We start from the raw sequence: 24053 nt of genomic DNA on the forward strand, positions 1-24053 counted from the left end.
TAACAAGAGTTGGAAAGATGGCCTTTGCTGCTCTTGCAGAAGACCTGAGTTCAGTTTCCAGCCTACACTACGCCACACACTATCACATCATGGCACACTGCCCTAAACTCAGTGTGTGTGAAGCGCAACAGAGTACAGAAAGCACTACTCTGTACACTTCAAGAAACAAGGATGAATTAAGACACTTTTGTGCCATGCTTTACCTTAGTCTCCTAGACAGAAACAACACAAGTTAACCAGACTGTAAGGTAGAATGCATGAAAGGTTACTAGGAGTATTAAAGGAACCATATACAAGTGAGCAAATGGATTGACTAAATGGTTGGGGAGAATGGTATTTGGCACTAAAAGCTGAGAAGGTCTTTGAAACATCAAGGGAGAGAACATACAACAAAGACAATTTAGTACTCTACAATTTCATTGTGACTGGGACGATCACAGCAAGGATACATCTAACAAGCAGAGCAGTAAGAATATCAACATATATATTAGCAGTTGGGCTAAAATATGGGGAGAAATAATTACCCTAATAGTTAGCATCCTTTAAAGAACATAAAATTCTCTTAACCTTTGCCAATATAAAATTTCAAAAGAAACAGAAAACACGACTAAAAAAACATGAATTAATGAAGTGTTTTTAACCCATATGCATTTTTCCTATTACATGAAGATAACTAAAATACATGAATTGCACCTTGAACTGATTCTTACAAAATTTTAAACCTGCACTATTCAGTACAATAACCACTGTGGCTACTCAAAATCAGCACTTAAATGTGAAAAACTGGCTATAAAGATTTAATATGAAAAATGAATGTAATAATTTCATAATTATGTTAAAATATTTTAATGTATAGGGTTAAAATATATAAGTATATACATTTATGTCTTTTTTACCTTAGGAGAGCCATAGGGGAAAAATTTTTTTGGTGGTTTTTTTTTTTTTTTTTTTGGTTTTTCAATACAGGGTTTCTCTGTGCAGCTTTGAAGACCAGTCTGGCCTCTAACTCACAGCCTTTGTCTCCTGAGTGCTGGGATTAAAGGCATGCGCCACCACTGCCCAGCTGAGCCAAAGAAAATTTTAAGTTGCCTATATAACTTACTCTTATGGTTTACACAACCCTAAATGGCTTTGATCTAAACTAGTATTAGTATTCTTCAGGTTTCTATGCCTGTTAACATGAGTTATCAAGGTAATTGTGATGGCTATTCTTGGTTGTTAACTTGACTACACCTGGAATTAACTAACCCCCCCCCCAAAAAAAAATGTCAAGACACACCTATGAGGGATTTTTTGCTTAATTTGAAGAGGGAAGATCCATTCTAACCTAGATTTTTTTTTTTAAGTAAATGGGAATACACACCTTTAATCTGGGCCACACCCTCTGCTGGAAGCCTATATAAGGACACGGAAGAAGGAAGCTTTTGCTCTTTGTCTGCTTGCCCTCCCTCATCTTGCTAGCAAGTCCATTCCTTCCCTGGCACTGAAGCCTACTTCTTTGGGATTCCAGCATATATTGAACAGTTGAGACAAAGCCTCATGGACTGAACAGCTACTGGATTCTTGGATCTTCCATTCACAGGCAGCCATCACTGGATTAGCTGGACTGCAGTCTATAAGTCATTCTAATAAACTTTCAATATAAGAGAAAGATTGATTCTTTAAGTTCTGTTACCCCAGAGAATCCTGACTAATATAGATTTTGATACCAGAAGTGGTTCTAGAGCAACCGAAGTGTAAGGATGAATCTTTGGAGGATACTAAAAGCCTACGGTGTGAAGTTGAAGCCTATGGTGTAAAGTATTTTTACAAATAGGAGACAAATGCATTTGATTATATTTATTCATGGATTGTGAGAGGCAATGAATTTGGTGACTCAGTATATAAAATGTTTGACAACTTGTGGGAAAACAAGGAAAATGATGATGCTAGTAGGTTGCTCCTAGCATCTCTAGATAGATTGACAAAGGAAAAGAATGAGCAACTTCTAGCACAGCTCAAGATACAGCACCTCAGGACAACAATGAACTCAGTGATACAACTTTTGGGGCTTCAAATGTGCATAAACAGTCTAAAGGTTTCTAAGTTTGCCCTAGAAGAGAATCTTCTCCACAGCAGCCCACTGAGCTCAACTTGTGGAAAATAAAACTGAATATATAAGACTGGCTGAATTACAGCAAAAAATTCAAGTCCCAGCCTCAAAGGATGTTGGTGGTTAAAGGGCATTTATTGATAAAGAAGTGGATTCTGTAATCTGGGGTGGGGATGTGTGGAAGGACCCTACGGAGGCTGAGAACTTTGAACCCTCAGATTCTCAAGGGTTTATCTCACTTGAGGAAGTAATCTCTCCATCCACAGCAGATGTACTCCCACTGCCTGAAATACTGCCTTTTCCAGCTTTGACAGATGAAATTAATCCTTCACTTAATCCTAAACCAGCAAGCAGTGACTTTCTTTGTAGGAGATGCCAGGCAAGATAATACTAATGTCCCTCAGGGCCCACCAATAGTTGCCTCTAGATCTATCCAGACTTGGCTCCTAGAGGGGAGATATAAAGTATAGTCCATGAGGAGGTGTGTTATACTACTAAACAGCTTAATGAGTTTTCTAATTCAAGCAAGTCTGGGGTTAATGTGTGGGAATGGGTTTTAAGGATGTGGGGTAACGGAGGCAGGAACATAAAACTAGATCAAGCTAAGTTTATGGATATGGGTCCACTGAGTAGAGATTCTAAGTTTAATATGGAAGCTTGCATATTTAAAAAAGGTGACCAAAGTTTGTCTGAATGGTTGGCTGAAGCATTTGTCAAAAGTTGGCCTACTGAAAAAGGAGTTGGAGATGCCTGCTATCCCCTGGTTCAGTGCTGATGAAGAGATTTTAAGGCTCAGAGAGAAAGCGATGCTAAGAGTGGGAAGGCCCAGAAAACATGCCCTTCACTAATCCTATAAGATGCAAAATGGTGAAAGGGGCACCAATACATTTGAAGAGCTTTGCTGTTGTCCTTTTCCTTGTCTTAGACCTTAGGGTTGGAGATGCTGCTACTCAGTTGGATAAATTAAATGCAATGGGTTTAATTGGGCTCCAAAGTAACAGGGACAGATGGTAGAACTGAATCGCCAAAGGCAAAATGATTATAGTTATTCTAATGGGTAAAATAGACAAAGCAATGTCTGTAATGGACTGACCAGCAATGGTCCGCACAGGTAAAATCAATGTTATGGTGGCATGACTCCTATGGACACTTGGTACTGGCTCATCATTCATGGTGTTTCCAGGCATGAAATAAATAAGATGCCTACTGGATTTCTGTATGTTTCTGTATGATCTATAATAAGTGGGAAAATCTCAAACAAATGAAAGCTCACAAATGAAAGGATCATGGCAAATGGGAACTGTGGTAGTCTGAAGGGAGTGGCACTATTAAAAGGTATGGCTTTATTGAAGTAGATATGGCCTTATTGAAGGAGTATGTCACTGTGGGGGGCCAACTTTTGAGGCTTCCTATGCTCAGGATAGCACCCAGTGTCACAGCCCACTTCCCGTTGCCTTCTGATCAAGATGTAGCCAGCACCATGTCTGCCTGTGTCATCATGCTCCCCCTATGCCGATAATGGACTGAACCTCTATAACTGTAAAAGCGAGCCATCCTTTAGAATGTTTTCCTTTAGAATAGTTGCCACAACAGTGTCTCTTCACAGCAATAGAAATCCTAAGACAGAGAAGTTGGTACCAGGGACTAGGGTACTAATTACTGTGTAGGCCAGACCATGCTTTTGTTTGAATATGGACCTTGGGGTTGTGGATTAGAAAAGCATTTGAACGCTTTAAATGCTGCTTACTGGGTCATGATAGTAAGAGCATGGAAGACAGTGGTGCTGGGTATGATTTGATGAAGGGGGAGAGGTAACACCACAAGAGGTTTCAGGAGAGAAGAATTTTAGTATGTTGCCTAGAGATCATTCTTGTGATATTTTGGTGAAAAAAAAAAAAAAGTGACTGCTTTTTGCCCTTCTCCAAAGAGTCTGCCTGAGGCTAAAGAGAAGAGCTTTGTTTTAATTTCATTGACAGAGAAAATCTCAAAATAGCCCAGTATATACTGTCAGGTGATTATTAGTGTCAATTTTGATGAAGATTTATAATGAAAAGGAGCAAGGTGAGCAAATAAAAATACAAAATGTACAGGTTAAGGAAAGGGGCACCAGGAAGTGAAATAGAGCTAAATCTTCCAAGGAGATAAATGGAGTAAGAAACAGAATAAAGGGAGTAGTGACCTCAAGGCAAGATCCCATCCAGCTAAATTTCCAACTGTGAAAAGGAACTAAAGGAAAGCTTGGAGCTGGGTGTAATAAGACACACCTTTAATCCCAGCACTGGGAAGGCAAAGGCTGATGGGTCTCTGAGTCTGAAGGCAACCCCATCTAGAGATCCCGTTTCAGGACAACCAAGCTTAGACAATGAAGGACAAAAGGCTGGTGAAGAAGTAATTGAACAAGGAGGCTATGCTCCAGCCCCAGTAAGCAGAACTTGGCAGCTTAGGGCATGTGGTTCTGGAGATAAAGCATAGAAGGGTCTATGGAATCCCCATCCCCCCTCCCCCTCAACACCAGGCTAAGAAAAGCCACTGAGGCCAGTCATGTGTCAGAGCTGTCTCTGAATAGAGGCCTACAGAGGCCATTGCATGAAGCCATGAAGGTGAAGTCTGGATTCCCTTGGAAAACCCAAGATAATAGAGATGCCAGAGTCATGGGACACCTGCCAAGGAGAGTTGTTAACAGGGAGAAGAACCAGCCCAAGAGAAAGAAGTGTGCTGCAGTCAACAAAGTGGAATGGAGTTGGAGATCTGAAGAGCATTTTGGATCAGACATGGAGATGCAGTTTGGAGTTTGCTCAGCTGGTTTTTGGTCTTGCTTTGGTCCAGTATTTGCTCACTATGCTCCCTTCCCACAGTTTAGAATGTTAATGTATATCCTGTGCCACTATACATTGGAAATACGTGGTTTTTTTTTTTTTTTAATTTGGATTTACAGGGGATTACAATTAAGGGATTGCATGAGTCTCAGAAGAGACTTTGGACTTTAAAAACATTGATAGACTATGATAGATTACAGGGACTTTTTAAGTAAGACTAAATCCATTTTGTATTATGATATTGTTTCAAGATTATGGGAGCCAGAGAGTGGAATGTGGTAATTTGAAAGTAATTGACCCCCATAAATTCATAGGGAGTAGCACTATTAGGAAGTGTGGCTTTGTTGGAGTAGTTATAGTTATGGTCTTGTTGAAGGAAGTATGTCACTGTGGAGGTGGGCTTTGAGGTTTTCTATGCTCAGGATACCACCCAGTGTCACAGACCACTTCCTGTTCCCTTCTGATCAAAATGAAACCATGTCTGCCTGCACATCGCCATGGTGAAATGGACTGAACCTCTGAACTGTAAGTAAAGCACCCAAAATAAATGTTTTTCTTTAGAAGAGTTGCAGTGGTCATGGTGTCTCTTCACAGTAATAGAAATCCCAACCAAGACAGGAATCTTGGCCTATGAACCAATTTCTAGACTTGAGATAGTTTGTAGACACATAACCACTTAAATGAAACTATGACCACCACCACCCCCCCAATACCCTAGGACCTTGATAAAATACTGTAGTGGTTTGAATAATAGCCCCCACAGGCTTATATTTGAATGCTTAGTCACCAGGGAATGGCACTACTTGAGAAGGATTAGTATGTTCTTATTGGAGTAGGTGTGGCCTTGTTAAAGAAGTGTGTCACTGGGGGTAGGCTTTGAAGTTCCAAAAGCTCAAGCCAGTACCAGTGGCTCTCTTCTTCCTGCTGCCTGAAGATTCAAATGTAGAACTCCCAGCTACTCCCTTCTCCAACATCATGTCTGCCCTCATGCTGACATGTTCCTGTCATGATGATAACAGACTAAACTTCTGAAACTGTAAACTGGCCCCAATTAAAAGCTTTCTCAGCCAGGTGTTGGTGCATGCCTTTAATCTCAGCAATCGGGAGGCAGAGGCAGGCAGATCTCTGTGAGTTCAAGGCCAGCCTGGTCTCCAGCTCGAGTGCCCGGATAGGCTCCAAAGCTACACAGAGAAACCCTGTCTCGAAAAACCAAAAAACCAAAAAAACAAAAAAAAAAAAAAAAAAAAAAAAAGCTTTCTCTTCTAAGAGTTGTTGTGGTCATTGTGTCTCTTCATCTCTTCATAGCAACAAAACATCAATTAAGACAAATATCCATAAGTTTACTCTCCAGGCCTTCCCCAGAGGGACCTACAGCTCTGTACAAGGGCAATTGTACACTGGGGGAAAGATAAGAGACCTTCTAGGGTCTACAGGATGCTGGTTCTGAATTGATGCTGATTCCAGCAGACCCCAAAAGACATTGTTAAAGTCCAGTTAAAGCAGGTATGTGCTTATGGAGCTCAGGTGAATGTTTTGACTTAAGTCCAACTTAGGCCCAATGGGTCCCCTGAACTCATCCTGTGGTTATTTCCCTAGTCCCAGAATGTATAATTGGGACATATATACTTAGAAATTGGCAGAATTATCACAATAATCAACTGATCATAAAACCTTAACAAGAATATTCCAAACACCTGTGTCTCAATGTCTTGATACAGAAGAGATGAAGATATCTGCCAAAAGACATGTCCTTTTCCTATTTCCCTTTTGAACAAATAATAGAAAAATCAATGACTCAAGTATAGTGGCACACTATTCAAGAAGCTGAGACAGGAGAATTGCAAGTTTGAAGCTACTGCTACATAATGAGATTCTGCCTCAAACAAATTAAATAAAAATGAACTAAGAAGAACTTTTCCAGATATATTTACCAAATGGTACTTTGAGCACTATTGGCTGATATCACAAGACAATATTATTCTTTGGTGATAAAAAATCATCCAAGTAACAGTAGAGTAGAGCAATGACTGCAGTTAGAGGGTGCCAGCTGCACAAAAGACCCTGGAGAGCCACCAGCTCAAGTACCGGCAGGGAAATTAGGGCTCTACAAAAAAAAAAAAAAAAAAAAAAAAAAAAAAAAAAAAAAAAAAAGGATACTGGGGGAAAGAAAGGGAATTGCAGCAGGTAGAACTCCAAAAGAGGGGAAAAACAATATATCTGTAGAGCAAAATCAAGACTGTTGTCACTGCAAATAATACAAGAAAAAGAAATAACAACAGAGGGTTTGGGGTGCAGTTGCCAGCACTGAGTGCCTGTCGCCATGCCTCAGAAAATCTTGGCAATCAAGGCCTCTCTCGTCATAGCCCAGGGGAAAGGGTGCCAAATCTGTTAAGATCAAGAAGAACAAGAATAATGTGAAGTTCAAGGTTTGATGCAGCAGATATCTTTACACCTGGTCATCACAGACAAGGAGAAGGAAGAGAAAATGAAGCAGTCCCATCCCCTGGTTTGGCAGTGAAGGAGCTGACCTCTGCTTTTAGCTGTTAAAAATCCTGAAAAGGAGAGGGAGAGACAGAGACAGAGACAGAGACAGAGACAGAGACAGAGACAGAGAGAGAGAGACAGAGAGAGAGAGAGAGAGAGAGAGAGAGGGTAACAGTAAAGCTTTTTTAAAGAAATAATAATAATAAATAACCAAAAGAAACTTGACTATGAATTTTAAAAAGGCTTCATAGTTCTTTAAAAGTTAAACAATTCATGGTATGACCCAGCAGTTCCATTCCTAGGTACATATCCAGAAATCCTAAAAATACATTCACATCAAAACTTGCTCATAAATGACCAAAACAGTAGAAAACCCAAATGCTAATGGACTGATGAGCACATGACATTTCCATATAACAAACTATTATTCAGCAATAAAAAGGAAGGACACTTTCTACAACATAGAAGACAGTGAAGACATGTCAAGTAAAAAGAAGCTAGTTATAAAAGAGCATGGCCATGGCAATGACAGATATTAGTGACACGTCACACCTATAATTCAACCTCCCAGACACTAGAGTAGTAAGGGCATGAAGATTCCATGTTCCTGAACAGCCTGGGCTTCCGAGTGAAACTGTGTGACAAAAGGCCAAAGAGGAGCCAGGCAGAGTGGTGGGTGCCTTTAATCCAGTGATTTTCAACCTGTAAATCAAGACCATTTGGGGGGAGGTGGTCACTTATCAGTATCCTTCATATCAGATATTTACATTACAATTCGTAACAATAACGAAATTACAGTTATGAAGTAGCACCAATAGTTTGGGGTTTTTGTTTGTTTGTTTGTTTGTTTGTTTGTTTTGGTTGGGGGTTACCACAACATAAGAACTGTATTAAAAGGGTCACAGCATTAGGAAGGTTGAGAACCACTGCTTAATCCCAGTATCCAAGAGGACAAAGACAGATGGATCCAGTTTGAGGCCAATCTAGTCTACAGAACAAGTTCCAGGCCAGCAAGGAATACATAGTGAGACACTTTTCAAAAATCAAAACAAAAAAGCAAAAGTGAAAGGGGAGAAAAGATCACAGCATATAAACACATTTATATGAAATCTAGACTAGATATATATAGATTAATGTTTGTCCATAGCTAGGCAATAGATGATGCAAAGTGATTAGTGTGTATGTTGGGGGAGGGGTTGGTAAAAATATCTTAAAATTAATCCATTGTGATGGTTGCCCAACTCTACAAAAATACTAATAACCACCAAAATGTATGCTTTCAATGGGTGAACTTTATGGTGTATGAATTATATCTCAATACAGCTCTTAAAAAGAAAGTGTGGGCGTCTTAAACTACTCCTGCTATGACTACTGTTCAATGTCTAGATAGTGAGAATTTAATAGTTTGACTAAAAATAATAGTATGATTATATTATAGCAAAAATCAGATGGACATGACAATGCTATCTACTATGAGAAGCCAAAAGCAATATCTAATGTTAATTTCATTTCTATTTGCCTTGAATTTGTTTCTCCTTGCAGTGGAGAATGAACTAGGGCCTTACACATGCTAGACAAACACCCACCACTGAGCCATATCCCCAGTGCTCTTACTTAAGACTGAATGTCAGTTGCTCCAGCAGCCCTTGGACTTGCTACCCTGCCTCAGTCTCCTGAGAAGCTGGGATCACAAACTTGTGCCACCAGGCCTTGCTCTCATTTTTTTAAAGATAAACTAAAAGTATACTAATCAAAAATATGACTAGTAGAGGAAAACAAAGCTGTCATAGTTAAGGCTGCATCGGAGAAGTGGGACCTGGAAGGTAGATGACCAGCTTCTATTACAAGAACCTTGATATGCTGCTTGATTTCTCTAAACGACATGGCTATATTATATGAGTGACAAATACTCAGACTACAGAACGACTGCTTTAGGAGCAGAAGGAAACCATGCACTATAAAGAGGTTAAAGGAAGGCACTCTCTATGCCTCTGAACCCTCAAAACAGGTTTCCTCATCTAAGGTGTTAGAAAAAAACCTAAGGAAAAGACTAATTTAATTTCCCCCATGCCTTTTTCTTTACTATGAACAAAACATCTACTTCTACAAAGATAGATGATACACTTGGCACTGCAGACACAAATATAAACACCATGGGAATCATTTCAAACAGGATACTACACACTCACTGTTTGAGACTATTAATAGTATTTACCTGTAATTACCAAGAAAGTACTCTTTTAACTCCCCTCTAATTCACATTCCAAGTAAAGGCTTCATGATCTATCTGATTGAAAAAAATATCAATTTTCTGCAGGCATTAATTTAAATTTTGCTTTAATTCTAACTTTTTTCTAAAGCCAGTGTTAGCTTAAGTACACATACAAAAAATACAAGCACATCACAGAAATCATCAATCTGTAAACATTAGCAAAATCTTGTGTTACCTTTAGGAACTGCTAGGCACAAAACATGAAGAAAAGACTTTACTGAACATTAGATTTTCAAAGCATGTTTTATAATGTGTTAAAAAATTATGCAAATAAAGCACACCAACAGTCAAGGGGACTGTAATTAATTAATGCTGTGATTATCACATACCATGCCTTGCTCTTTTTCAAACTCTATTGATTATCACAAACCATGCCTTGCTCTTATTCGAACTCTATGAACATAAAGGTTATTACCCCTTCCTTTCAGTTTGAATAATGCTCAGAAAGCATAAGCTTTGAGATACCTACAAGCCAACAAACACAGCTATGAATCTGTCAACATAAGTAAATATTATAATTGCTAACAGGCATATCTGAAAATGATTTCAAAAAGTTCTGTGATGAAAAGTCACACAGTCATTGCTAAATTATCCTTAACAGGCTATGCTAAAAGTTGCTGGTAATGATGGCCAGCTTGTTTTCCCAGCTCCTTACGAAAGATCACAAGTTCAAAGCCTTCCTGAGCTACTAGTAAATTCAAGGTCAATCTGGGTAACTTTATCTCAGATTTTAAAAGAGTTAGGGAGGTGTTGACTGGAGAAATGATTCAGCACTTAAGAGCGCTGGCTGCTCTTCCAAAAGATCTGAGTTCAATTCCTAGCACCCACATGGCCGCTCACACTGTCTGTAACTCCAGTCTCAGGGGATCTGAAACCCTCCTGTGGCCTCTGAGGGCAAGAAGACAAATACATTGTTTTTATATAGACAAGCATACATGCAGGCAAAACACATGCCATACACATGAAACAAACCAGTAAAGAAAAATACTTATTAAAACAAAAAACAAAACTCAGGGCGGTGATAATGCACCTTTAATCCCAGCACTTGGGAGGCAGAAGCAGGTGGATCTCTGAGTTCAAGGCCAGGTTGGTCTACAGAGTGAGTTCCAGAGCAGCCAGAGAAACCCTGTCTTGAAAATCCAAAGAGGGGGGTGGGGGGATTAAAAGGCTGCAGAGTTAGCTCAGTGGTTAACTGCACTTGCTGCTCTTTCAGTGGACTGAGTTTAGTTCTGAGCACCCACATGGACAGCTCAAAACTGCCTGTCAGTGCCTGGTGGTGGTGGCTCCCGCCTTTAGTCCCAGCACCCGGGAGGCAGAAGCAGGCCAATCTCTGTGAGTTCAAGGCCAGCCTGGTCTACAGAGCAAGTGCCAGGACAGGCTCCAAAGCTACACAGAGAAACCCTGTCTCGAAAAAGCAAAAAAAAAACAAAACAAACAAACAAAAAACCAAACAACAACAATAAAAAAAACAAAACCAAAAAAAAAAAACAAAAAAACAAAAAAACCAAAAACCCTGCCTGTAACTATAGCTGCAGAAAGATCTGATGCCTTTTTACAGCCTCAACAGGCACCTGCACACACCACATACACAGCCATCCATATACACACATAAATACAAATTAAAATAAATCTTAACAGGGATGGTGGCACTATCCTCTTGGCAGAGCACTTAATGCTGAGTAAATATTCAATAATAAACCTTACTACCAATGGGTACTTCTACTAAAGCAACATATTTATTTTTACCTTCCTAAGTCAAGGATACTGTTATAAACAATTAACAGTAATTAATAGTGATGAAAACATAGAAGTATTAATGTTCCTGCTTGGTAACACTCTTGCTTCCAACATTCTGCCTGCCTGGTTTTCCTGACCTGCGAAGGTATCTATTTAATCCTAGACAAATAAATTAAATTACAAAACCATCTAAAATACATTTTTTTAAAGTTCCTCTCTCAGAAATGCTTGCCTTCACTGTTGTATACATTTGGAAGAAAAAAATTAAGAAATTAACAACTCCAAACCATGTTAATAAAAGAACAAAATAAGGGTTCAGTGTGCACTATTATTGGCTATCGAATCATGAAAACAAACAAACAAACCAACAAAATAGTGGTTTGGCAAAATTATTCCCAAGAGACATATATCATCAATAATGATGTGAAAACTATGCAACACAAAAATATAAGATTTGACCATTTATAAAACTGAAACTTGCCAATTCTTCTTCTCCAAAACACAAGCAAAAGTGGTAAGAAACACTTAGTAAATTCAGAACCCAAATCTACCAGGCTGCGCCTTTGTATCTGGCACCAGACCAAGTATATTACAAAACATAAGCATGTCTTGGAAATTTTACTGAATCTCAGTTATGTTCTGAATATTGGTGGCTTAAAAAAAAAAAAAAACTAGAATAAAACCCAATAACAAATACTAGCATGGAATAAATATTCCTTCCATTTATATTTTAACTCTTCCCACATTTATTTATGGAAGGGAGCACACATAGGAAGTCAGAGGACAACTTGGAGGAGTCAGTTCTTTCCCTCCACCATGTGGTTCCCAGGATCAAATCAAGGCCATCACTGAGAGCCCTGACCTTTTGAACCATGCCACCAGCTTTAATCTGTAAACTTAACAGTAAGATAATTTCAAGAAAAATGTTTCTCCTTCAATTGTCAGTTTTTCCTTCCTACTCTATGCACAAAAGCTTTTACATAAACATGCTTTTCTATATCATATTCGAGTTTTCAAAGGCAATTTTGTAATAATCAGGAAAGATTTGTAAAACCAAAGTTAGATATCAAGACTACAATATCCACACCAAAATCCATGTACCAAAAAACTCTCCAAATTATGCATATCTTTTTACCATCACTGGGGACATCCCTGAAAGATCAGGCAGAAAAATGATGCTAACTGTTCCAACAACTTTATTTTCTTAGAGCGATTATGTTCTTTATGGAACAGTACCTGGGGAATCAGGTTGGTCCTGTCTCAGTACCAGGTCTCACAGCTCTCACACCCATGCACCTCTGCTCTCCATTCTCCATTGTAGGGTGGAGTATCCCAAGAGGCACTATTCTCATTTCGTGCCCTTCCTTATCCCTGTCCCTCAAGCCACTGAATCTTATTTAAAAATATGGAAGAAAAGATAGCTCATCCGGTAAGAACACTGGCCACCAAACCTGATGACCTAAATTCAGACCTCAGCACCCACATCATGGAAGAACTGACTCCTCTCACCTCCACATGCACATAGACACACTAAATTAATAGATGCAATGTCTTTAATAGTAAGCATGGAACAAAAACAGAAACAGAAAAAAAGGAACTGTGAACCAGGGCCAGCATATGTTTCTCAGCCCTCTCTATGCACAAAGCTCACACACAAAAACAGCCTTCCCATCATATACTGCTGGTCCTTCATGACTTTGGCTCTCCCAGCCTTGTTTACCCAAAACAAAATCTCACATCTGCAACTCAAGTCCAATATATGAAAGAGACTGATGAAACTGGATGCAAGTACCATCTGAAGGGCTGGGAATATGAGAAGACACCACATCTTCTAAATGCAGTTCCCAGTCCCATATCAAACTGCCAAATCTCTGGGTCCCTTTAAAGTTTCAGAGTAGGGCTTGTCACTTGATTATTAGCCTTCTAAAGCTGTACACAACGAAAGATTGTGCAAGTCTTACCTAAATATCTTAAGCCTCTAAAACTATGGGTCAGGTTAGCTGACAGAACTGAAAAGCAAGGTCCTGGTTTTCTATCTCAGCTGTTAACATTTTTTATCCATGAAATGAGAAAATCAAGAAAATGAGCTAGTGAGCTCAGCATGGTGGCGGCTCATGCCTTGGATCTCAGCACTTCCGAGGCAGAGGCAGAGGCAGAGGCAGAGGCAGAGGCAGAGGCAAATAGATCTTTATCTCTACAGAGCTAGTTCCAGGACTCCCAGGGCTACACAGAAGCCCTGTCCCAAAAAAAAAAGAAAGGAAGGAAGGAAGGAAGGAAGGAAGGAAGGAAGGAAGGAAGGAAGGAAGGAAGGAAGGAGCAAAAGAAGAAATGAGCTAGTTCCTAATAACCAATTTTTTACATGCCACAAGGAAATGAACCTTCCTTGGAAACTAGAAAAGCCTCCAAGAAGCTAACTAGTCTTTGATTTTAAAAAGTGTAATTTGATACCACAGAATACTATGCAACTACAAATAAGTCTATTTTCCTTAATGACTTTTTGTTTTGAGACAGGGTCTGGCTGGCCTGGAATTCACTTGCTATGTAAGTAAACCAAGCTGGCCTTAGTGAACTCTGATCTACCTGATGGGCACTAGTCAGATTTCCTTCCAATAGTTCACCATCAGAACTTACTCATAAAATTTTAACCAAAATTGCCATGTGCTTTCTCTATGTTGAGCAAAAGGTATCATTCTAAAGAACCTGTATATATGTTGATATTCATTTAATCACATGTAAATCTGGATGTGAATAAAAATATTGATTATCATTACAGCAAGTAAAAAGTGTTTGAAATATACTAATTTAGACTTGGGATAATGCCTCAACCAAAAAAATAATAATAATACATTATAATCAATGATCTTTTAATATTGTTTTACGGGCAAAATTTATCTAAGAATCATTACTTGTGGGAAAAAATTGAGGCTGACCCAAAGATTAAGACTATATAAAATATCTAAAATGTTTATAATGTAATCCCAGGACTCTGGAGGCAAAAGTAAGTGGACCTCTATGAGTTCAAGGCCAGCCAGGCCTACATAACAAGTGAGTTCCAAGACAGCCAGGGCTACATAGGGAGGCCCTGTCTCCAAAAAAAAAAAAAAAGAAGAAGAAGAAACAAGGAAGAAAGAAAGAAAGAAAAAAGAAAAGAAACGACACCTCTAATTGCTACTTTCAAATACAAATTTGACATCTGTGAAGATTAGAAATTGCAATTAACAACTAGAAAGCTAAGTACCTTTGCCAGTAACTAACTGCTGTCTGCTGCATTTCAAGGAAACCTACTGTTCATGACATTTTTAAAAGTGAACTCATCTACCCTCTCATCTCAGCATTTTCTCAATTTCCCATTACAATGAACAATATAACTCAGCGGTCAAGTCTTCCAGACCAATAACCTCAGAATTTATTTTTAACTCCTGACTCCACAAATATTCCCCTGCAGTCCCATCCAAAGTCCTGTCAGCTTTTCACTCACAGTCTTCAAATCTGTTCCTCTCATCCCATTTTCACATTCTCCTTCATGATTTATATCACAGTCTACCATCTCCCAAAAAGGCTTCTGTGTCTCTCCGAATCACCTTAGTATACTTTGTTCAGAAAGCCAGTTAGTGCAGATAACCCTTGGATCCCCACCCAAATTTTTACAGGCCTCTTTTGTTCTTTATTAACTAACTTTCCCCCAAGTCTCAGTGTCCACCCCCTTGTTTGCCTCTTTAGGCCCCTCTAATTGAGACATGCCAGCATGCTCTCTGCCTCCCATATAACATGCATACTCTGTGGCTGTGCGATCCTTCTACCTACAGGGCATGCTTCCCATCAGTTCACCTGTTTAGAACTCGCAGCCTCTGCAGAAATTTCCCTGCCCCGGCCCTTCCTTCTCACTACCCTTTCCCTTTGTCCCTCTGAACGACTGATTCAATCTGCATTTTAGAGTCTTGCAGTTATCATGCTATGGTCTTCACTATTTTCTGAATGTATGCCTTTACCATCCAGGGGTCTGGGGACAAGGACCATAATGTCTTATGTGCCAAAGAACACCAGCACCCTAACAAATGTCTGCCTCCTTCATCTACATGTCCTTAACTTCACAGTTATTTAAACACACACACACACACACACACACACACACACACACACACACACACACACCGCATTAAACTCTTTAAAATCAACATTAAAGTCTTTTTAATGTTGACTGATATGGTAATACAGAAATTAAAACACTTTAAACTACATTCCTTGGATTCATTCCATCCTAAAGAACCTCTATCAAGAATTAACAAGTTGTTTTCAAAGAAAATCCTGAAACAACATGAAAGTCCCCAGTTTTGGTATTTGATTCTGGCATTACAGATCTCTGAAATAAACGCAGTAAGTGGATTGCCTCAAACTGTGCGGCTTTTTTAACTAACCACACAAATACTGAAGTACCACAAAAGGCAGCTATCAAGAGGTCTGCTTCGTCACAACTGAAAATTACCCTAACATTTTTAAAACTTCCTTCCAAATGACTCCATAAAGTGCTTAGAAAGCACGACCCTTCCCTGAAAGATGCAAAATCAGCTTCCCCTTCACATGCCCTGCGTTCTAAACTAGCTAGTCACTGAAGGGAAAAAGTTTTTAACTTGCAAAAATATCTCCCATTCAGCTATCACTTTGGACTACCCTGTTCCGGGCAAGCTCCAAAAGCCTACACGAATGAAGTCTTGGGTGCAACCGAAAGGAATCGTTTCCGATTGCTTAATCCACTTCACAGAGCAGCACATACATTTTGACTTTCTAAAAATCTCGGTTCTCCAGTTATCTCAGTTCCTCTCAGCAACTAAGGATCTTTGTGTCCTCACTCTTCCTTCATAGAATAAGGAAAAGAAGTAATTATGCCAGAATCTTCAAGTATGTTCAAACAAGCTGTCATTAAATGCCACATAAACATCTCCACAAATAGATACATTTGAATACTGGATACTCAGTATATCAATCACTTCAACAACTGGACTTTTCAGCACAGATCCCTGGGCAAAAGACAGTGACAGATACTGATACATTTTAAATAATCCTAAGAGGATATCCACTTGTACTCTAAAAATTACCAAGTAATGAGAGCAATGGCACCTCAAAATTAAACTTAAATGACAATGAGTCAGTGACAATTAACACTTAACTTAGTATTTGGCCCAATGATACTACAACCTCAACCAAAAGTTAAATCTACTTCCAAGTTACCTTTTGATTAAACAAATTATACGGTGGCAGATTGGCGACGTCAAAACAGGAAGGTTAAGAGATAACACATTACACCACTTATCCAATTGAAGACAATGCACTTAGAGATGCAACTGCTGGGATTATTTATCTGGGGTACTTATCGGCTTCTACCAGCCCCTACTAGAGTGAGGGATGGATGCTAGCTTGCCTCCAACGTGAATGTGGGTTACCAAGCAAGTTCATTCCCAGATCAAGAAATACTTTGTATAGTCACACGGGCAAAAAAGAAATATTAGGAGCCTGGGACTCTTAATATCTCTATTTAGAATACAGAACCATGATAACCTGAGCTAGCTAAAATAACCTCCCTCGTTCCAGAAGACACATACTCGGCAAATATACATCATGGTTTATTAATCAAGTTTTGTCCTCTTTATTCAAAGGGATGGGCAAGTAGACGCTTCCGTCGCTTTTTTAATCTGGAGGCACTGGAGCACTTGAAGAGACTGACTACCAGCATCGAGAAGAGAGTAAGAAAACGAGTTTCGAATCCAACCAGCCAAATAAAACTAATATTCTCTCAATTCAAGGTTAATGAGGCTGGGGGAGGGGATACGGATAAGGGAGGAGAAAAGGGAGATGCTTCGTCTTGACTCAAGAAAGGTTTTGCCCTTTTCCATTACCCTCTGATTGTTCTATCAGGTCTCTCAGTTTAAGGTCCTGGCATTTCGAGGTTTCTTATCTTAATGGTGAGGTGGAGAAAGGGTGTAAAATAAAATCGATACTCACTGCTAACTTTCATGCTACCAAAAGCTGAAGGCTGCTGCACTGGCTTGCAGCTCTCTGCAAAGGAGGTGGTTCTCGGTCGCCCCGACATGATGGCTCTTCCTGAATCACCTTTTCCTTCCTTAATCCTTTTCTTCCTTTTGTTTTATATTAGGGTGCTAGGTTAATGATAAATGCAGCATTAAGTTCTCCCGCAAGAAAGAGAAAAGAAAAAAAAAGACTCCGTCCTCTTGGCTTTTCACTCCTTTTGTATAGCTATTTAAAAAAAAAATTGAGAGCGATGTGTTTCTCCTTCAAGACAGATCAGTACGGATATTTAACACATAGATGATTTAGGGCTGGGGGAAAAATACAATTCTTTCACCTCCCTTTCCTGGGAGGGGAGAAAAAGGGTGGAGTGGAATCCTTAAAAATATATATATATATATCACGTGAACGAGGGCAAATACTTGATTGAAAATAAGTACTCTGAGTATTATATTTTCCTCGGGGATTTTTTTCCGAGTCAATGAAGAAGGGAAGCGGCGGAAGGATCACGAGCCTCACGCTTGAAGAGAAGGGGGATGGGAAGGAGGGAGGAGATGGCTCGGAGATGCGACGGCTAACGCTGCGGCTCCGGCAGCAGCGGGATCCGGCGGTCTGACGGCGGCGGCGGCCGGGTGAACCGGAGGGCAGCGAAGTCGCGAGTCAGCGGCGGGCGGTGGTGGCGGCGGCGGCTCCTCTCCTCATTGCGCCAGGAGCAGCTGCAGGCGGTGGCTGGATCCAGCGGCCATGGCGGCGGCGGCGGAGGAGGCAGCTCCCTTCAGACCCCAGGCAGCGGCTCCTTGACTGCTCCCCATACGCCGGGGACATGGGAACCCGGCAACCGCTTCCGTCCCTCGGGGTCCCCTCCCCCGTCCGCGGCCCCGGCACGGCCGGCCTCCGCCCCTCGCTTGTGCTCAGCGGCTGCTCAGGAAGTGTCCGCGCTGTGCCCCGAGCCCGAAGCCCTGTCAGCGGCTGCAGGGCCGGCTCCTCCTCACTGCCTTCCTTCCTTTGTCACTCGGCCCAGGCGGCGGCGACGGCGGCGGCGGCACAAGCCCGCATTCGGCCGGGTCGGGGGCTGCTCTGTGCGAGGCGCGCCGTCTGCGCAGCCGCCTAGCCCTTCCCCACTCCCCCTCCCCCTTCCTACTCGTCCTCCGCCTCCTTCCTCCCCCACCCAGCCTTACACCGCCCAGCGCCCCGCCGCCCGCGTAACAGGCGTCTGGGAATCGCCCGCCGAGCCCGCGCCCGCCAGCTTCGGCTGGGAAGCCGAAACCCAAACCGGAACCAATCAAAGACGTCGTTTGCCTGCGGCTCCTTGACGGAAAAAGCCGAGCGGCCTGAATAACCAATGAGAAGACACCGCTGGGAGACCACGCCCCAGCAACGAGGGATGCCGAAGGTAGCCGAACAGAAGGAGAGTGGAATCGCCCTGTTCTGTGGCTGGCTGGAGAAGAGATTCGACAATAGCAACAGCGGCCAATCAGAGCTGCCCGCCCGCAGGGAAAAGCCTGAAGAGTTAAGGACAGCGAAACTCCGGAGTCGCGGGAGGAATTGCACAGCCGGGCGCCGTGCCCGTTTCCTCATTGGCTGGACAGCTCCACTGGGCGTGTACCTTTCTCAGTGATTGGTGAAGGGACGGGGGCTTCCGAGGACATCTGGCCAGTCAGAACTTCCCCTCCCTCTTCGAGGTGGGGAGAAGAAGAAAGCGGAGGGAGGGCGTCTATAAAGTGGCAGCTCATTGGTCTGTAGCGTCGAGCAGAAGCGCAGCGGGGAGGAGGGGTGCTCCGAAGGGAGAAGGAGGGTGCAGGAGCCCGTGGAGGTAGCCAATGGGTGCTTACTGCCGTGCAATCGCAAGACCTAGCTGCAGTGGGATTGGCCTCGGGTAGTCCCTGGAGCGGGCGGACGGGTTGACTGGCCGGCCCGCATCTGCTTTCCGACAGGACGCTCGTGCTGTCTGTGCAGCTGGTCTGAAAGTGCTGCGGTCGGCGGGCTGCACTCGGGCGCTCTAGCGGGGCGAGGGGCCGTCCCCATCCCCCGATGCTCGACGGGGCGCGGCCGACAGAGTGTTCCCTAGGCTCTCTGCGCGTGCTGAGCATCTGAAAACCTCTTTCCCCCGGAAGGCTTAGGGCCCCCGTGGCTGGGGTCGAACCCTCTGGCGCTCAAATGGGAACAAAGCTTCCAGAGAGGCAGCGCCTCTGTGCAGCCGCGCCCGCCCATAGCGGGGGGCTACTGCCAGCATGGGCCCTTTGCGCCAGGCGCATGCAGCCAGGCCCGGCCTTCTGGAAACGCCCCCGAGAGATGAGCTCATGCTAGATGCGCGCGCTCCTTGGGCGCGACTGCCCGGCTCAAAAGCAACCCCGAAAACAGGTGAGGGGAAATGTGGTCAAACCCAACTACCCCAAAGCCTCCGAGGAAGCGCAAGTCAGAAATGCTCGTAGCGGGTTTTCGTCTTTTAGGTCATCTATCTGCACACTGCTGCTTAAGTAGGTTTCACACTTGGTCCATCGTCCATTGTTCTATAAGGGAAACAATTGCCTTGATCCATCTGAGAACTGTGTGGCATGGCCACTGTGACTGGAGTAAGTCAGAGTTGGACGCTCGCAATCCTGATTGGAATCCCAAGATGCTTGTAATATCCACCTGCATAGTCATCTCTTTCTGTTGAGATGCTATCTCCAGAAAGCACATGTAAAAGTACACGTACTTGATCAGATTACCAGGCTATTGCTTTAAAATCTGATGAGGGACTTGGGGCAGAACAAAGTAAGCTTTGATGGGAGACAGTGACGGTCTGGATAGTGTTTGCAGACTCAGATGTCTACAGAGGCTTGACAAATAACGCGAATGAACGAGACTGGCCTGGTAGAAGACAATGGGAATGTGGAAACCGGAGTATCCATCCATGCCCTTAGGAGAGCAGCTGCTCAACTTTAGCAGATTATTTCATGTAGAAACGTAGGTCCACCATTGAGATAATCGTAGTCTACTTTTTTTTGTTGTTGTTGTTACCAAAACCATAACGTTGGGGTTTTGTGTGAGATCTTTAAATCTTAAGTGTTGGCCACCAGGATGTCGAAACCTTGTAGACCAAAGGAAAAATCCCAGGAAAGATGTGCCCAACAGGCAATCAATTTGTAAACCCATCACTTAGCATAGGTTTTATAGCCCAAGAGCTGTAGAAAGGATCTTGCTCTTCACAATTGGAATATAAAGTCACTGGATGCCATGGGGGAGGGTAAAGAATTCTAAAAGCAAACGCCCTGCTTGGCAGCTTACTCATTTGAACGGTGCCTCAACATGCTGTTATGACAGACCTTTGCCACTGTTCCTAAAATGCTTTTATATAAAACTTTAAATCCTTCCTACCTAATTATACCAACAAAAAAAGTAAATAACAAATGTTTAGTTTATAGAAACTGGCAACAGGGCTATTCTTATATATAGAACTAGTATAAAAATAGTCTACCTTAAGGTTATGATTAGTAACTTTTCTGTTTCCTTCAGATATTTTTAACTCGTGATTTTTTTTTTAATCTTCTCAAGTTTTCCCTTTTCATAGGGAAGAAAAAAAATACACATTTCAGTCCACAAATAGGACTTGGGGAAGGAAAAGTTTACTTAATAAAACACAGAATGACCAGGTGTGGTGACACACACTTTTAATCCTAGTAATGCAGAGGCAGATATATCTCAGAGTTCAAGACCAGCCTAGTCTACATAATGAGTTGGGCGGGGGGGCACATGTACATCACAGAAATATTGAAACTTAAATGAAACATTCATTAGTGGTTTTCTGAATTTTTAACACCTCTTACTTTACCTTCCTATATGGTGGGAACTACTGGAAATAGTATTAGTATGCCTAGATAATGCTTTCAAATATTTTGGCACAAACTATCTTACATTAATTTTTTTTTTTTTTTTTACAGTGATGGGCATGCCAGGGAAGCACTCCACCACTGAGCTACACCCCCAGCCTGTCACTTAAAGTACTGTTTTCAGATTGGATCAACCGAGGCCATGAAAGTTAACTGAATTTTTCCAAGATCCACAAAATTAACCTAGCAGAAGCAGTATTCACATCCCTTGTTCTTAACCTCCACTATTCTCTCTGCACAATTCTCTCTTGACACAGTCTGACCCACATCCCCTAGTGTCTGGTGAAAGTGAAAGCTATATAAGCTTGGTTATCTAAATTCCATCCCCAGAATCCTCCCGACAGTGGAAGGAGAAGACCAAGTACATTGAATTGCCCTCTGGCCTCCACATGCGTACACCACGGCCCACACCACTGCCAATAATAATAAAGGACAGGTCTCATACCCAATCAGGAGCTCACCAATTTGGCTAAGCTGGCTGGCCCAGTGAGCTTTGAAAATCCACCTGTTTCTGTCCTCTCAATGCTGGGCTCATAAAACCTCAGCTTTAGTGTGGATTCTAGGAATCTGAACTCGGGTTCTCATGCTTGTACTTTACCCCCGGAGTCATATTCTCAACCCTAGTACACTTAATTTTATTTTCTTAATTATTTTATTATGTAATGTGTATGGGTGTTTCATCTATATGCATTCAACTGAAAAGTGTTGGAGGTGTTCTGCATCATGCAGCATCAAATATTCCACCAAGATTTCATTCTTGATATTTATGTAGTTGTATGGTGAGTAGTGCACTAATGAAAGAGGACAACTTGCAGGAATTGGTTCTGCCCTTCTCTCTGTGTGGCAGTAAGCACTTTTACACACTGGGCCATCTCACCAGCCTTAAGATTTAATTCTTGCCTGGTGGTGCACACCTTTAATCCCAGCACTCCTGAGACAGAGGCAGGAAGATAAGATCTCTGTGAGTTCGAGGCCAGCCTGGTCAACAAGAGTGAGTTCCAGGACAGCCAGGGCTGTTACACAGAGAAAGCCTGACTTGAAACAAAAACAAACAAACAAAAATTGTGATTTATCATCAGTAAATGTTTGATTTGTGTACCTGTTTTATATACCCAGATTTTCTCAGGCAAAAAAAAAGGTCCACAAGTAGAACAATCTTAAACAGCCTTGCTCAAATTACCACAACTGAAAAGATTTTCAAACCTGTAGCCTTCATGTTCTTCCCCTAGCAATTTCTTCTTAGAAAATTACCAAAAATTAACAAAAACTCCAGCCCATTTTACGATTATCCAGCTCTCACCATCTTTGTGGGATACCATGATAAGCATTAAAAGTACATAAGTATGAAGATGAGGGAAAGCCACCCTTCTGACCCAGCCTGAGGGATCTCTTTTACAGTGATGGAGCAAACACAAAAGACTGGGAGGGTCCCAGAGGTTTGTCTCCAAGTTATAGTTAAAACTAGTAGTTTCCAGGGTTGAACACATGTGCTGTTAGGATTGATCTCTTTCCCTCTCAACAGATTCTCACTACATAGCCCTGGCTGTCATGGAACTTGACATGAGACCAAATTGGCCTCTAACTCACAAGGATCTGCTGCTGCCTCTGCCTCCCAAGTGCTAGGAATAAAGGTATGCACCACCATGCCCAGCCTATTTTTAATTTAAGAAGTGACCTTCCTACCCAAAAGAAGTGGTGTTTCAAATAATTAGCTAACTAGTAGACACTGCTACCCTCATTCCTTAGTCTAAGGAACAGGTGTTATTTGATCGACAGTACAACTATCCTCAGGTTAGGACAAATCCACAATCCCAGAGGAGACTTTTTGGAGCCAGTGTCCTGGGTTTTGTTTTGTTTTCTATTTTCAGTACCATGTTGCTTATGCACTACACGTTTTTTTATGTTGTTGTTGTTTGTTTTGTTTTGACTAAACTGACTTAACCAGCTTGTAAAAATAATTTTCATTAACTAAATATAGGATACAGATTTTACTAGTAGGTCAAGAGCAAACAATAACAAAGAAGACATCAACTCTTAGTAAGAAGTATTTTACCAGTTATTGGCAAAATATAAATTGATGATCAAAGATAGCAAATGGGCTTGAAGCTTTTTAAACTCTTGGCTTACAAGATATAGTTGTCTATATTCCTGGGGAGCAAACTGAGAATTTTATTTTGATATGAAGTGATTAAATCAAGCTAACTTATGGCCCGAAATATTCACCATTTTTATGTCACAAGAACTCCCCTCTTGATCCTTAGATACACAGTCTTCTATTCTTTGCCACATTTGGTAAGCTTTGCAGTAGACCTAAAAAACAAAAAAAAAAGGGGGGGGGGGTGGAGAGACGGCTCAGAAGTTAAGAACACTGGCTGCTCTTCCAGAGGTCCTGAGTTCATTTCCCAGCACCCACATTGTGGCTCACTCACAACCCTCTGTAATGGGATCTGGTTCCCTCTTCTGGTGTGCATGAAGATAAGACAGGTCACTCATATACATAAAATAAGTAAGTAAATATTTTTTAAAAGGTGTTAAAGACCACTTGTTTTTTCAGAAGACCTGGATTCAACTCCCAGTACCCACATGGCAGCCCACAGCCATCTGTAACTCCAGTTCCAGGGTATCCCTTACCTATTCTGAGCTCTGAAGGCTCCTGCATCTATATGGTGCAGATACATGTTCAGGCACAAGCAAATATACGTCAAATAAATACTTCTTTTAAGTCCTACCCAATGAAGCTTTAATCCTTCATTATCATT

At 41.6% G+C, this 24053-nt stretch overlaps 1 protein-coding gene across 4 annotated transcripts in view; it reads right to left on the bottom strand.

Annotated features, from left to right (window-relative positions):
• The window catches only part of Gsk3b (glycogen synthase kinase 3 beta), a 129940-nt gene extending 111932 nt beyond the window's left edge, over window positions 1-18008 (bottom strand). For all 4 annotated transcript variants that reach the window (XM_027412697.2, XM_035444561.1, XM_027412698.2 and 1 more), the window contains exon 1: window positions 17399-18008. In XM_027412697.2, the coding sequence (XP_027268498.1) occupies window positions 17399-17486 (88 nt within the window). In that variant the 5' untranslated portion in view covers window positions 17487-18008. The remainder of the gene's footprint in view (window positions 1-17398) is intronic.
• Window positions 18009-24053: the final 6045 nt, after the last annotated feature.

The sequence above is a fragment of the Cricetulus griseus genome, chromosome 4, assembly GCF_003668045.3.
Source record: "Cricetulus griseus strain 17A/GY chromosome 4, alternate assembly CriGri-PICRH-1.0, whole genome shotgun sequence".
Classification (NCBI taxonomy): Eukaryota; Metazoa; Chordata; class Mammalia; order Rodentia; family Cricetidae; genus Cricetulus; species Cricetulus griseus.